The 15,794-nt window shown below is 37.8% G+C and overlaps 1 protein-coding gene across 1 annotated transcript; it reads left to right on the top strand.

Annotated features, from left to right (window-relative positions):
- The first annotated feature begins 246 nt into the window (after positions 1-246).
- On the top strand, positions 247-15,507 carry LOC133865503 (uncharacterized). The gene is made up of 7 exons (XM_062301929.1): positions 247-577; positions 3,089-3,214; positions 3,326-3,369; positions 4,359-7,343; positions 10,371-10,475; positions 10,640-10,814; positions 14,910-15,507. The coding sequence occupies exons 1-7, from the start codon at positions 575-577 to the stop codon at positions 15,114-15,116; spliced, it is 3,645 nt and encodes a 1,214-aa protein (XP_062157913.1). The 5' UTR covers positions 247-574; the 3' UTR covers positions 15,117-15,507.
- Positions 15,508-15,794: the final 287 nt, after the last annotated feature.

The raw sequence follows: 15,794 nt of genomic DNA, 5'->3' as shown, positions 1-15,794 counted from the left end.
TTTTTCTAAAAAAAAATGAATATTTTGAGAATTTTGATAGGATTTAACTGAAAATTTTAACAGATGAGTGAGATTGAAAAAAATTAAAATATGAATATACTAAATTAACATTTTTTAAAGTTTATAAATATAATTAAAAAAGAGGTGAAAGATGGAAAATGGTAAATAAAATTTTCTCAAAAATGTTTTATGAAAATAAGAGGAAGGTGTACGTTGTAGGTGGCATTTCTCATCTTTTGGGACATATCTACAGAAGCCTCTCGTCTGTACATAAAATGCAGCAAGAGAGAACACAACTCAACGCTGCAACAGAGAGAGAGAGAGAGAGAGAGACTAAAATCTAAAAAGAAAAGTTGAAGCTTTAAAGAGAACCAAACCGAAGCCCAACTTCATATTCTGAGCAATCGAATTTCAACTGGGATTGAAAAAGCGGAGGCATCAAACACTAAACAGGCACAGTCACACACAGCGAATCAGAGTGACAGAGTCTCAGAGAGGGAGAGAAAAGAGAGCTGGCGAGGCCATACCCAAATCAAAGCACCTCTTACTCCTCCGACCCCATCTCAATAATCTCATGGTTCTCTCTCTCTCTCTGCCTATAATCTTTTTCTTTGGCCCCTTTATTTTTTAATATTTATTTATTTATGGTAATTTGTGGTGGCCGCAGGCTTTTCATCTGTTGTTGTTTGATTAATGTTGAAGTCTTAAAAAAATTCCAAGTGAATCTTTGTGAAGCTTGTGTGTAATTAATATTTTGTACGGTGCATAAAGAATTCCAAATACCAAACTCTAAGTTTGGAAAACGCTATGGCAAATTTAGCTGTGCTTTCTGTTTTCCGAACCCCACGCCTATATCTGGTGGGGTGAGTTATTGTTTGAGACGTTTAAGGTGTTGATTATTTATTTATTTTTATTTTTTTGTGGGTCTAGTCAAATATAGTAGCTGGATGGGTTGAATTTCTTTTTACTATTGGATTCATTTATTCACTCTTTTGGATTTGAAGAAACCCAAATTAAGAGTTCTATCTGTTCTGGGTGTGCTCCATTTGTGCTCGATTTTCTGTTTGTTCTTTGGGTTTCTTTTATTGAAAAGCATGTTAATGTAGTTTTGTATGATAGACGGTTTTGGTCGGTGGCTCTGTATTATATGGGGGGAGAAAGTAAGCATCTCTGACAGTTATTAGTATTGTTATGTCTGGACCTTCTTTGAGCAGCTAGAGGTAACTCTTATTCTGTTTCTGTTGCCATTTGTTTTTCCAAGACTTTTGACTAATTCCATGCATTGGTTTATTGCCCTGTTTTTCACCTAAGTAAGTTGGGTATAATTGGATCAACATATTGGTTTCCATTTTTGCGATCAATATATTGACATTTGAACTTTTGATCGATTTGAGTAGATTGAGGTACTGTTTCTATATGATTGGATTTTGGTATTATCGTCGTATTTGTGGTTGATATTTCTTATTTGTCTTTAGGAGTTTATTGGCTTGTTCTGGATGGATTAAGTTAATGTTCTCGTTTTTGTCACAAAATTGTGTTTTGTTGTATAGACTTGTTTGAATTATTTTGATATATTTGATGTATTATGTTCATACTTTTGTTGTAAACCATTTAAAACTATTTTTGTTAGTTTGAGAAATGGTTGTCATTTCCATAAAAGTATTTCTTCTTTTTGCAGTAAGTGGTGTACCCAATCTATTCAATTATTTTCCTCGGTCTCCTTATATCTTCCAGTTGCTATGCTATCTAATTGTCACATGTCAAATGGTTTCAGTGGTTTTGTATGTAAGTTTAATCAGATACAATCCAGCTGATGTGCTTGTTTGAGAATATCCTAGAGTCTAAACTGTTAGTACGTGCAGCTTTCCAGTTATTGTACTTTATTTAATTTATTCCCTCTCTTTTTGCTAAGCATGATTTGAGCCTAACGCCTACACCAGTTTGACAGTATTGTATCACTATTTAAGCCTAGACTCAATAGTCCAATTTATAGTTTCCCAGTTATTGCTGGTGAGGGATGCAGCTAGATTACTTAGGAAGGGTTCAATTGCTTCAGATTACTTAGAATTGAGATGTCCACTTTTTCTGCCGCCTACCACTCTAACCCATGCTCTTACCATCTTCACTTGTTTCTTATACCTTATCTCCTTTCTTCTCATATGAAATCCCTGCAGCTTAAAGATAAGGCTTAGCTAATGTTTCTTCTGCTATTCATTAGCTGTATCTTTTACACAATTCTCTATCAATTTTTGCCTCTTTGCTCACATGTATCATTATCTTAACAACTGTGATTTTCTTTTTACTCCCTTTTTAGTTTATGTACCCCAGTAAATGTACGTAATTGAATTTATTTTTATTATTAGAATTCCTTTCAGAGTATCAATGTCAAAGGATCTTATACAGTTATTCTCAGCCATCAAGATCATGGTTTTTAACACGTCAAAGTTCAGTCTATTCACATGCATTTCCTGTCCCCTGCTTGTAATTTATTTGACCATACCGCTCGTTGGATTATATATATTTTTTTCCTTAATTTCATTATTTCTCAATGATATGAGCTGGGTACATTTATAAATATTGCAATAAATGATGCTTTTATTCATTTCCCTGGAATAGCGGTATCTTCTTTTAGTATTATTACGATTCTATTTGCGTGAGAAAATGTACACATCTTCATCATCATAGCTTGTGCAAGCTGCCATGCTAAGGTTTATGGCTCTCCTATTAGGCCTTGTGTCTGGCAGCCCTATGTAGAGGATGTTTTTTGTAGTATACGCATTACTGGATCATACCAATGAGCCTCATATACTTTCTTAAATCATAAAGATATAGATCCCAAAGTTGGCAATAATTGATATCATTTCGCCTTTAACTCCTGTACATAGTGCCTATAACACCTGTTGCAGCTTAGAATGAACTACTGCTTCTACTTAAAATTAGGGTGCACTTCTTTAAAAAAAAAAAACTGTACTTTGTTAATTGTTAGTGTAGTCAACTGTGTGAATGTTAAAATTCTGAATATAATTTCTTGAATAAAGTATATCTTCTTTTAAATATCGGCTTATCTTTATGCTACTGATGTGAACAGGCACAGAACAAGATGTATTGCGCCCTTCAAAGAACCAAGAGTGATACCCAGAAAGTTTCAGAGGAAGGAAAAGAATCCTTATCAAGAAAATTTCAAGAACAATTTAATTTCAGCTCATCTTTGGAGGTCAAATTTTTTTTTTTACATTAACTGATTTGGGTGTACACCTTGGTGCTTTAAGTTTTGTTGAGTAATGCTCCCTGACTTGTTTTTCATGGATGTCCACCCTTTCTTCAGGATTGTGGAGTGTCTTCCCATGCGTGGAGGAACTCTGATCATAGGTAAAGTCGTTTTTGTTATTATACTTGTTTTCTTTTGTCTGACGGATGCACAGTGAAAACAAACTGTATATTTATATATGGATGTATCCGTTCCAATTATTCTAAAGCTGTTGGTAGTAGTTCGTTTTTTGCCTTCCGCTAGTATTTCTTTAAAATATCTCGCTCATCAGATATTATGATTTAGATTTGATCTCTCTGTGCCGGCACTTTATCCTGTTTCTTGTTGTCATGGAGCCATTTGGGTTTGCTGTAACAGAAAATTCTATGAGAGTTCTTGCTTTGTTTGGTTTGTGAAAGCAAGTATGATGCCATATTGAGCCTGCCTCAAGGAGCCTCCTCGTATGTTAGGTTTACCAGTTGAAGTATCTCTCTTTAGAGAAACTAATGACTAAATCAACTGTTTGTGAATAATCTGATAACTTGTAGTTTTCTCACTTTTTTTTTTTTTTTTTTTTTTTTTTTTTTTTTTTTCTCCCATTCATTATTCGTTTTTCACTTTCTTGTCATTTTGGGGAGAGGACTTCAGGTTGAAATATTAGAAGAGGAATTTTAATGTTCTGATGGTCGTGTAAACAAGTTGGATTTTAGTAGATATCCTCTATGTCCGGTTTAGAAGTTCAAGAGTTCGTAGCACTTTCTCCCTTTGTTTTTCTTAAAGTCTCAGACACTTAAGAGAAGGATGTTAGCTTTGTGGTCAGGTGGTATCAGCATTAGGAGCTCTTAGGATTGAGCATTTTCAGCTTAAAGATAAATTGAACTGGGAGCCTACGTAATGGACTTAGGCTTAGATTATTCCAAGTAGAGGAGAACTGTGGAAATAATCTTTTTTAAACACATACTGCAGTTCCTGATCGCTGCAAAATGTTTTTGAGCTTTTGAAATTGTAGACTGACTGAAAGTATTAAACCAGCTTTTTCACATTTTCTGATGTCATCACTATGATCATGTGTTTATACATTTTTTTCACTTCTTATCTCTTAATTTACCAGGTGTGCTGTTCTTACCGTTGAATCTGATGGATATTGGAGAATTTTTGCGTTACCCCTGCAACGTCCTGATCACATTAGCCACTTGGGATCTGCAGCTCACGTAAATATGGATGGTCTCCATCTGGTTTGCCCACCATCCATTAGTTCATACAAGGCTGATCAACAAAATGTGCAGAAAGGACCTCCAGCTGTTGGTACTTGTTCTGTGACATCATTTACAGCCAGAAACTTTCCTGGTTCAAACGTGCGAGGTCAATCTCGAAACAAGGCCTTGGCAAATAAAGCAACTAAGTTGAATGAACTCTCCAGCAATTCTTCTCATCGCAGTTCGTTCATCTGCAGTAATTCCCCTGGATTGAACCCAAATGGCTCAAAGGCCAATGGTGCATCTGATATTTTTGTTGATAGTTCTCGACTAGACAAGGCTGTTAAAAGGAATTCAAGAAAGAAGGCTAGAAAGAAGGGGAAACAAAGTAGGAAGCTTTCATGTGACTCTGGCTCTACCGAACTTGAAATTCTCTCTGAGGAATATGCCCATGGAAGTTTAACTTCTGAAACCTGTGGTAATAATGATATGGATCATGGTAATGGACCAGTATCTTCGGTTGCATCAAAAGTTTCGTTGCCTGATGTTATGGTTGACAGTAACAGTCTAGAAGGCAGTAGCAATGGCATTATTAGTGAAACACCGAAGACATGCAGCTCTTATGCTGATGAGGTGGATGTATCAGAAACTATTGTACCTTCGGCAGTTCAGAATTATACTGGGAGACATCCTGTATGTGGTTCTGACTATCTGTGTCAAGCCAAAGACTTCTCCGTCTTTGATGGAGGAGTGGAGAATACACATTGCCTACAGATCAGCTGTTATGATGATACGTATTCCAAAGGTTTGTCTGATACACACAACTCCTTAGTGTTGGATTCAGTTTCCATTTCTTCAAACAGTGATGATGGCATTCATCCTAGTCATGATGTACAACAATCTGAAAAAGAAAGTTGCAGAATCAGTACTTCTGAGCCACAAGCTTTCAACTCCAGTAAGGGATCTCTCTATCGTCTAAGCTCATTAAATGGTGTTGAGGATACATATGATCCCATTGAGAGAACAAAGCGTGGTAGTCAGGGTAGTAGCTGTAGTGACATTCAAGTGGTTGTCCCTGGCAAGAGAGGCAAGCAAAACAAGAGAGTCTCAAGGAGTTCAAGTGTCTACAAATTTGGAAGTGTTGGGCGTTTTCATGACCGTACAGGGAAAGAAAACAATCATTCTGTTTGGCAAAAGGTTCAGAAGAATGATGCCAATGGATGCATTGGTGAGGTGAAGAAAGCTAGTCCAATTTGCTCTCAGTTTGATGTGACATTGAAAGAGCCTCCTTTGCTTAAAAGAACTTGTGATGTTGATGAGGTTTTGTTATCAAAAAGTGAGGATAAGAAACACTTAAAAGATAAAGTTTCTAGGAAGTTGAAAAGAAAAAATAGTCCAGCTTTGAAACAAGATTATGGATATTCCAGGAAGGGTTCTGATGCTGATAAGGCCAGCTCAAATGGTTTTGCAAAGATATCACCTCAGTTAAGTAATCAAAGAGGATTGATCAGTGTTTCAAGATCTCATTCTCAGATCAATTTGCATGAGGCTACATGCCTGAGCAATCGTGTGGGATATATGACCTCTGAATCAGTTCACAGCACACATGTTTATCCAGATGAGTTGGAGCCACTTGGAAGTGTCTGCAGTACAGTTTCTAGTATCAACAATCATCATATAGGAAATCATGAATTCTCATTACCAAAATCATGCGACTCCTTGGATCAATCAAATCTGCTTGAGGTGCAGTCTCCAGTGCACCTTCCTCATCTTTTAGTGAACGAAGTTTGCCCAGTACAGAAAGAAACTTCTGTTGCAGAATGCAGAAAACAAAACCATGGTAATGGATCTATTTTGCAGAGATGGATACCAATTGGGGTGAAGGACCATGGGTTCACAAGTGCTGCTGGATCAGACTGCTCATCATTGGAACACTCTGATGTGGCAGCTGCTGAAGTGCAAAACACTGTTGAAGGGAAAATGTCTTCCAATCCTCAAAATATTTTTTCTTCATCAACTGCAGGAGTAATGTGCATGGGTCAGAATTCATTAGATGTAAGTTCTGCTCTTGAGGATGAGGGTCATACTCAGAAATTGGGGAATCAGGGTGCAGGCATGCTTAATGAGCATGATAACAAGCATGTTGCGGCTAACTTCTTCACTGTCAAATCAACAGATCAACATCCATTGGAAACCATATCATACAAGATAGGACGAGCAGCAAATGATGCCTGTAGGGTAAAATTGGCATCTGAAGCTATTCAAATGGCCACCGGTGGTCCAATTGCTGAATTTGAAAGACTTCTTGATCTTTCTTCTCCAGTTGTTAGTGAATCTTCCAGTTTGACAAGCTGTCAAACATGCTTGAGGGACCAGGGTGGGGGTGTGTTGCTTTGCAGACACGAGATACCTAATGTCCCTTTGGGATGCCTGTGGAAGTGGTATGAGAAACATGGGAGCTACGGATTAGAAATAAGGGCAAAGGATTTTGAAAATTCCAAGAGATTGGGTGTTGATCGTTTTGCCTTTTGTGCTTATTTTGTCCCATTTTTGTCAGCAGTTCAGCTGTTCAGAAACTGTAGAAGTTGTCCTGTGGATACTAGCAAAGATATTCCTAGTTTTGAGGTTCCAGAGGCATGTGAGACCAGTGAGACATCAGAAAAATCTTCTGATGTGGACCGCCTTCCAATTTTTTCGGTACTTTTTCCGCAGCCTCGCTCAAAAGATGCAAGTGGTCCACAGCTTGGAAATCAGGTGTGTGGTTCAGAACAATCTCCGGCTTCAGGAAAAAATGATGCATCTGTTCAATCAGTTGACATGACATGTTCCAGTGATTTTGAGCTGCTTTTTGAATATTTTGAGTCTGAACAACCCCAGCAGAGACGGCCCTTGTATGAGAAGTAAGTATTTTTGCTGTTGTTTTTTACTTATTTATCAATCTATATTTTATTTTTTGATAAATAAGAGATTTTATTAAAAAATCGTAAGGCGCCCTAAGTACATACAGTATATATAAATGAGCAACCAAAGCCGACCCACAAAGAAAAGCAACAAGCTCAAAAGAGCAAAACCCTAAGACTCAAAAGCAACCCACAAAACAAACCCAACTAAACCAGAAGGAAAACACCCAAAACCCGAAGACAAAACACCTCAACAACACCCACAAGTGCCTTTCTTTTTGCGAGCTATCATCTCGTCCAGGATGCCCAAGAACTCCTGACGGTTACCCTCATCCAACGCCCAATCCAAGGACAGCCTTTCCCAAAACTCAATACCCTTCTTCCGAACATCAGCCTCCCACACAGCATCTAATCTAACATCCCGTAAGGTAGAGTGTTGAGAGCAAGCCACTGGTTCGTCTACCAGAGATGAAGACGAACCAGATGGTAACGGAGAGACTGCAGAATCTTGCACAGTGGAGTCCACCCCATCTCCTACCGGAAAAGGGACAGATCCCAGCGGCGCTGCCGGAGAATGCGCCAAAGAAGCTGCCGGAGCCACTGGAAGGAGAAGAATCGGCTCTTTCAGAGTGGAGAACGAAAAAATGTCCAACCCAGACCTAGGAGAACCCTCTAAAAAGTCCAGCGGAGAATCCTTTGAACCATCAGAGCTGGAACGGTTCGACGAAAACCCAGAACAAACCTCCGGCGACCTCTCCGGCAGAGTTTTCGATGGACGGAATGTTAGAGAACTCGGGACGCGACGGGCTAAGCGGAGTCCCTTGCGTCCTCGACCCGGTCCAGTTCTAATCAAACGATCCAAGACTTTTTTCACAACCCGGCCCAACGCCAAGTCAGACCCAATTCTCAGCTTGGTCCACGTGTTTCTCTTTGAACGTTCAAAATTCAAAATCGAGGGAACTAGAGTCTTCTTACCCAGCGTGTAAAAGGACCGGTCTTTGTCCAACAGACCGGGCGCTGCTGATTCCAGGGAGGAGCAGTCCACTGCCGTTCTGATCTCTTCCCCTGCACTCTTCACCGACGGAAGAAGATCCAGCAAACACGACGTCACCGGCAAGTCAGACCCAGAACCCAGCTTACCGGCGACAGAAACCGAGCCCGACCTCAACACCTCCACAAAGGAAGGTCCCTTCCAGTGAGGTGCCAACCCTATCTTAGCCTCTTCTTCCTTCCCCCTAGTTTTGAACGACGCAGGCGAAGACCCATGTTCGCACCCCACTTTGGTAGAGAGGAATACTGCTGCCTTTCTCAACTCCTCTGAAAATTTGAGCCAGCCCCAACCACCCCGGCCCTCAGGGATCAAAATAAGGCCTTTCCGGCCACCCAAACCAAAGACTGCAACCTCAAGAAACCGGCCAGCTTGGTTGCTGTCTCTCCGAGCAATCGTTAGTTTCGACCCTTCCGGGAAAGACTTGATGAAAACTATGTCTTCCGGGTATCCCAGTAGAGACTCCATTGACGAAACGAGCCACTCCGAGCACTGAACGCTGATGACGATTTCGCCGAAGAAATTGTTTCTTTTCTCCCCCGCTTTCAGCCTCGTCGCCCCTTCCAGCGCCGAGAAGACGAAGCTTTTAGACTCCATAATGAAACTTTTCTCCATCTCTGAGCAACCCCAAAACCCAACACGACAACCTAGCCAAGAAAGACGCCGACAGAGAGAAACCCTCGAGAAAAACCACCGGACAAGGTCCCGCACCAAACCCGAACGAAGAAAGCTGGACGAAGGAAATCCCTACGAAGACGCGCTTTCACGCCAGGGCTTCTTCTTTTTTTTCTTTTCTTTTTTTTTTTTTTCTTTTTTTTTTATAATTAATCGGAATATCATTAAAAGGGTAAGGCACCCCGTGCATACATGGAGTATACAAGAGAAACCACCTAGGTAGTAGGGGCAAAAGATCAAGAAAATCATGATAACTAATCTAAAAGAGAAACATAAGCAGTTGTCTAAACATAATGCCAATGAGCTCTAACTCATATTGCACTTCCTCCCCATTATAAGAATAGGACAGAAGGTGAGATTGTGGATTCTTAACCCACTAGATGCATGTGTAAATGAGACATAGGGCTTATTAATATCAATATACTTGGTACTTGATTATTGTTCTGTTAGTTTAATTATCATACACATTTGTACCTTAGGTAAACTTCACACAATCATGAAGTTATAGTTTGTTTGATTTAATTTCAAGAAAATTAGTTATGTACTTGATTATTGTTCTGCTAGTTGACATGACTCCACACATACTTGATAATCAATCAATAATTGTTTACTATTTTTCTGATGTAGAACCAACAATAATCACAAAAATCACACGGTAAAAATAGGGAAAAGAGAGGAGAATGAAGCTAAAAGGAGGAAAAAGAAAGCAGAGAAAGAGAGAGAACGAGAATCAATGCCACATATTTTTTATTTCCATCAAAGTCTTTCTCCATTGGAGTACAAAACACACTTTAATTGATTAACGACTTAACCCTCACATAATTGACTTGGGGCAAAGCCCATTTATTGAATTTTACAAAAACACCCTTTACTCTTGAAAATTAAGTAAAACTTAAAACTAAATACTTATAACCCAATTAACTAATTGGACCTAAATAAAACTACATGGGCCATTGTTACCAGGAATTTAAAGAAATAGAATTGATCTCTAAAATTAAATAAGACTAAATTAGAGTAAAATTTGTGCCTCAGCCCTTGCATCATTTTCTCCAATAATTTATAAACTATGTTAAAAAGTGCTTCCTTTGTGTGGACGAATCTCTCTCTCTCTCTCTCTCTCTCTCCCTCTCTATCTCCCTCTCCCTCTCCCAGTTGAACTAATATTTTTCAGGTAACTTTACCGGTAAGGTTCTTTAAGGAATGGGCACTCTTAGAGTGATCATAAGGAATACAATTACTTAGCAAATCGAGAGTGTTAGGTGCTTGTGTTCAGATTGATCTTAATTCTATTTCTCTTTGTTCAGGATTAGGGAGCTGGTTAGAGATGAAGGACCTTCCCATTGCAAAGCTTATGGGGATTCAACTAAACTAGAGTCCATAAATCTACATGATCTGCACCCATGTTCCTGGTTAGTGATAGAATATGATTCAGAGCATTTACAGTAACTTGTTTGATTTAATGAAACAGAAGTCCAAATTCTAAATTTGTTACAAAGCCTTCATTCAGAAGAAGGTACATTAAATAACTGAGTTAATATTTGAATATTAATTTTGCATGCCATCTGATCTTCAGGTACTCAGTTGCATGGTATCCAATCTATAGGATTCCGGATGGCAACTTTCGCGCGGCATTTTTGACTTACCACTCACTTGGCCATCTAGTTCGTAGAAGTGCCAAATTTGACATCTCAAATCCAGATGCTTGTATTGTATCTCCTGTTGTGGGTCTTCAGAGTTACAATGCTCAGGTATTCACGATGATGTTGCTAACTATGAGGAATGAACTTCATTACGCTGTTTCTGTGAGTGATATTAAGATATTTTGCAAAAGTCAGTCCGTTTCTTCTAACTTCTAAGGAGAACTCTCCTACTCCTTCTGGACATACTCATAAGTAGCTTGATTTTATTTATTTCTTCTTATATACAATTTTGCTATTTTTGTGGTCAACTTTTGATCCCTCCCCAATGGCAATCAATGAAGTTAAATAAGCACTCATGGCAGAACAATTGTATTGAGATTTTTAGCACTGATTTGATCATTAATGATCCTGCTCCATCTGCTCCTTGTCCTCTGCACCATGACCATTGATGCATGGTCAGTGCATGTTAAAATGCAATTCCAAGGTGGTTTGTAGGACTAGGAGTAATCATTCATGCACTAAGTGAAATAGGCAGTCTCCATAAACCCACATATATTGCGCTAAGTAGGGGCTTTATTAGAGCATTGCGTAAGCCTAGAAGGTTACCCACGACTATTTGTGTACCAGAACAACTAAAGTTTTGATGACCGTGGGAGGACTTTGGAGGAGATTAAGTTTCTATTTTTTTTATAATCTGTATCTTTGGACAGCTGCTTTTGTTTCTCCTTTGGTGATGAGTTTTCATGATTTCCTTGTTCTTTTCTCCTTTTAGTTAGATGTTTTTTCATATATACTTTATGCGTACCTGGGGGCGCCTTACGCTTTTAATGTTATTTCGATTGCTTGTCAAAAAAATTTGTGTACCACTTGTAGTAAGGGTGCTTCCTATCCATGTAGCCACCATCAAGCCGCCAACATTTTTGTGGTTTATGAATCATCAATTTGGTTTTTCTTTAATTTCAGCACACTTACTGATTAGTTTATAGTGCAATACCTCCGTACACATCTGTCAAGTATTTTTTTTCAGAGATTTGAGCAAAATATCTGTCTTCACCTTCTTTATATCTCTAAGGCTATCCGCCTATCCCTCTAAAAGTGTAATCTGCCATTAAAGTAATTTACATTACATTTTAGTTCCTGTTTGTTTTGATGTTTTGATGGAAAACATTTTTTGACGTAAAACATTTTTCAGCTGAAAATATTTTCCTGGAATCCTACTGATTTTTCGGTATTTGGCTGTCACCTTGAAAATACTTTCAGGAAACATTTTCCACTGGTGAGGGTTTAAAAAGAGAGGAACTGTGGTCAAAATATTTTACGCCTTAAAAAAATGTGTTATAATTTTACAGAAAACAAGGTTGTGTTTTATAGTTGACCGAAATTTTTTTTACGGTTGACTAAATACTGAATGATTTTACAAAAAGCATTTTATATCAAAACAGAGCCTTAAGTAGTGGCTTCTTCACTTGGAAGCATATTTATAATTTACGCGTGCTTTATGTGTCTCAAGTTTATGTTTAATGTTTATTCCTATACTTGGGATGGATTTTTTCCAAAAAAATAAAAATAAAACTAACAAAAATAATTCACCAAATCAGAAAAGGCAAGGCATTCTGATCTCAATAAGGTACTTTACATCTTTTGATAATAGGACATTTTTAGGAGCAATGACCACCTGGCAACCTTTCATAAGGTGGACAGTGGAGTAGTCAATATCTTTGGACTTTGTAGTGTTCATTGCTGCTTGTATTAGAAAATAAGTATACTTTAAAGTAACACACAAGAGTTAGATAAGCATTTTTATGGGGGCGGTGGATTAACCAACATTTTAGAACTACAGGGCTATCTATGTGAAAGCTTGAACCATCTTAGATCTTTACATAGCTTGTTGTATTAGAAAAGAAGCAATTGATGGTGTGCTTGAAAGAGGTTGTTACAGAATACAGGGATTCTGAAGAATTGTGATCATGGTGGGATGATGAAGTTCAAAATTTCAAATGGTAGGTATTCCAAGTCCTATAATTAAAAGTATAGCATAAGAGTAGGGATGAAAATATCTTCTAGAGATATAAATGTTCCACGTTGGAAGTTGAGAAAGAAGTAAGCAAGTTTATATTAAGGCATTTGAATCCAGTTAACTAGACTGATCATAAATAGGCCAAGAGGGTGAACAAATATTTAATCAGTAATAATGTAAAAGAAACTTAAGTTCTAAATCATTTTTAACGACCTTAAGAGTGTGGCTTAGTGCATTTCACTGAAAGATTTGAGGATGAAGGGATATCAAATTGCTATAATGGCATGATCGAGGGTAGTTGTGACGGAGATCTTGCTAGGGTGAGCAGAATTGGAGGCTATACAGGTTATTTTAAAAATATTAGAAATTTATTGATAGGATTATGTTGAAGAGGTCCATTCTTTGTTATCTTCATTTATTACATCATTAAATCAAATGGGACTAGGTTTTGGGTAGATGAGCTAAGTTAGAATTACTAAATTATTGCATATAATAGGAGGCTTATTGTCAATTGAATATTACTTTAATAAATTTAGTGAAGATGGACTTGTGTGGTGGTCATAAGATAGCTAAGACTTGAACTCTTTTGTCACTATTACATGATTGTTCATGTGGAAGGAATTACTATGGAGGCAGTGCTCCTATTGCTGAAGTCAGAAGATAACTCAATCAATCCAGTCAATGTGTACCTATCAAATTGAAGGGAGAAACTGGGAAGATGACTATTAGACCAACTTCACTTGATATTACTGTATTCTGGCTTTCAAACAATGAGAAGGTAAAAGTCCGTAAACTACATAGGGTATGTTGAAATGATTGGTGGCTAGCCGAGGCAAAAGAATGTAGAAATGCTTTCATAAGGCACCAAAGATTGCTTCAATTAGGCACATAATAAGAGACAGCAGTTGAGATGCTCTAGTTTTGTTCATGAAGATCCAAAGATTGCATAAAAACATGATGTGGATAAAGTTCAGGAGATGGAAGAAGACTGGAAAGGCCTAAACGATAGGATAAAAAATGAGGGCCTATCTATAGCAGATAAGCAGAAGAAGATTCATGTAGCCAACTTCTAAACTATTGAGATAGGGCCCATCTACAGTATCATAACCTGTTATTCCTTAACCATCTTATTATGTCTGAACACAACCTGTGCTAAATCAAAATTTCATGAAACTCCAATTTGCCACAAAACTTTGAAAAAAAAAAGAAAAAAAAAAAAGGGGTTGTTGTGGTTGAACTATTCATCATGTGGAATTAATCAACTCATTAATGTTCTAATATGCTAGCCAGCACAAAAGAACTTAATTTTGGTAGGACAATGAAAACAATGAAGAATTGTATCTCTAATGGGTACAACCTTGTGAAAGCTTTTTCAGTTACGACTTGGAGGCAGATGAAGATGAACAAAGGTTCCATGAAAAAGTCCCAAGGAATTGTGCAACATGGTGACCGCCAATCCACTTGCAAATTTGTAATTTTGGACGATTGTGGTTATGAGACTCTGTTTGTTTTTGCTTTTTAAATTTTGGATGGTGATCTTCTGATTTGAGGCGTACTAAGATTGTTAGAGTAGTCATACTCTCTGTATGACTAATGCCAATGCCATGACGAAGAATTACAATTAGCAACACCCCCCCCCCCCCCCCCCCCCCCCCTTCCCAAATCGGTTCCCCATCTCCAAGTATCTTTCCTACCTAAGAGGACTTGTCTTTACATTTAGCTGTGTCATTAATTGCTTAAAAAAATGCTTATAGAAGTTACTTTTACTGTGATAGAATAGATAAGTGATTAACAAATTCCTTTTAAAATGATATACATTTTTATGGCGTAATGGATCAACGACAAGAAATTTCAATAGGTTACCTTGTGAAAGTATTAGCATTTATCTGAGAAAGAGAAACAATGTCTTCTAAACGTAAAAAAAGAAAAAAAGGAAAAAAGAAGATGCAAATATATGTTGGATTTGAGGAAGCAATTATTAATTCTATCAAAATATCAGTTTCTTTTTCTCTGTTTCAATGCATCTTTTTTCCTCAAGTTGTTACCATTGCGTGTTTCTTTTAGCTTTCAATTTCTATTGTGCTCATGGTGCATGTAAACTGTATATACATACTTGAATTGCATTTGGTTTGTGCTGTATGTCAAATCTGTTAAGCTAAGTAGCGCACTTTCTGTATCATAAACAGGGTGAATGCTGGTTCCAGCCGAGGCAGTCTGTGCTGAGCCAGACAGCAGAAGCCCCTGGCTTAAACCCCTCTGTAATCCTGAAGGAGCGGTTGAGAACACTAGAGGAGACAGCGTCTCTCATGGCAAGAGCTGTTGTTAACAAAGGTAATCTGACATCTGTAAATAGGCATCCTGATTATGAGTTCTTCCTCTCTAGGCGAAGCTAGTGACCCTTTCCGATTTTTCATCCAGTAATTTCTTCTGTTTCTATAATAACGGAGGCTACATTTAGATGTGATCTAACCCCAAGAAGGGAGTGAAAAAGGTTGATCCTGTTCTGTTTGTATTCTTGATCTTTTTCTGCTTTCCCAGTGGAACTTGTTCTAGATGTATATAGCTCATGTGGCCCTCTTTTCTGTTTACTGCCCTTCCTCTGAAGGAAATGCAAATCACAAGATATTTGGACAAAACAATGTGTAGTACTGATTCTGATTTTGCAGCTTCTTCATGCTGTAAATATGCGTTCTTGGTTTTAGTATAGGGTTTTTCATTGAGAAACATTCAACGCTGTGCATGTATCATCATGATCAAACAGTGTTAATTTCTGTTTTCTTTTCTTCTGCTTCTTCCACCTTCCCCACTCTTTTCATTACTCCATACATACAAAAGAGAGTAGTTCTACAATCGATTTCTGTTGCATTGCACTTTAACTCAATATTGTTTACTTAGAGATCAAAGATGCACTTTCAACTATTAAACTGACATTTGTGCATGTGATTACATGTTTTTTACTAGGATTAACAGTGTGATATCTGTTCTTAGAGCATGTGATTAAAGGACTGTCGGGATCGATTAGTATAATTAATGTTATTCTCTTCTCTTTTTTATTTTTATTTTTTTTGGCA

The sequence above is a fragment of the Alnus glutinosa genome, chromosome 4 (genome assembly GCF_958979055.1).
Source record: "Alnus glutinosa chromosome 4, dhAlnGlut1.1, whole genome shotgun sequence".
Taxonomy (NCBI): Eukaryota; Viridiplantae; Streptophyta; class Magnoliopsida; order Fagales; family Betulaceae; genus Alnus; species Alnus glutinosa.
This window is presented reverse-complemented; position numbering and strand designations above follow the sequence as displayed.

Bases quoted from the DNA above. Each gene is read 5' to 3' on its own strand.
- LOC133865503 (XM_062301929.1), top strand. The intron at 3,370-4,358 runs GTAAAGTCGTTT...TTAATTTACCAG, and splicing joins TGGAGGAACTCTGATCATAG to GTGTGCTGTTCTTACCGTTG. The intron at 10,815-14,909 runs GTATTCACGATG...TATCATAAACAG, and splicing joins TTCAGAGTTACAATGCTCAG to GGTGAATGCTGGTTCCAGCC.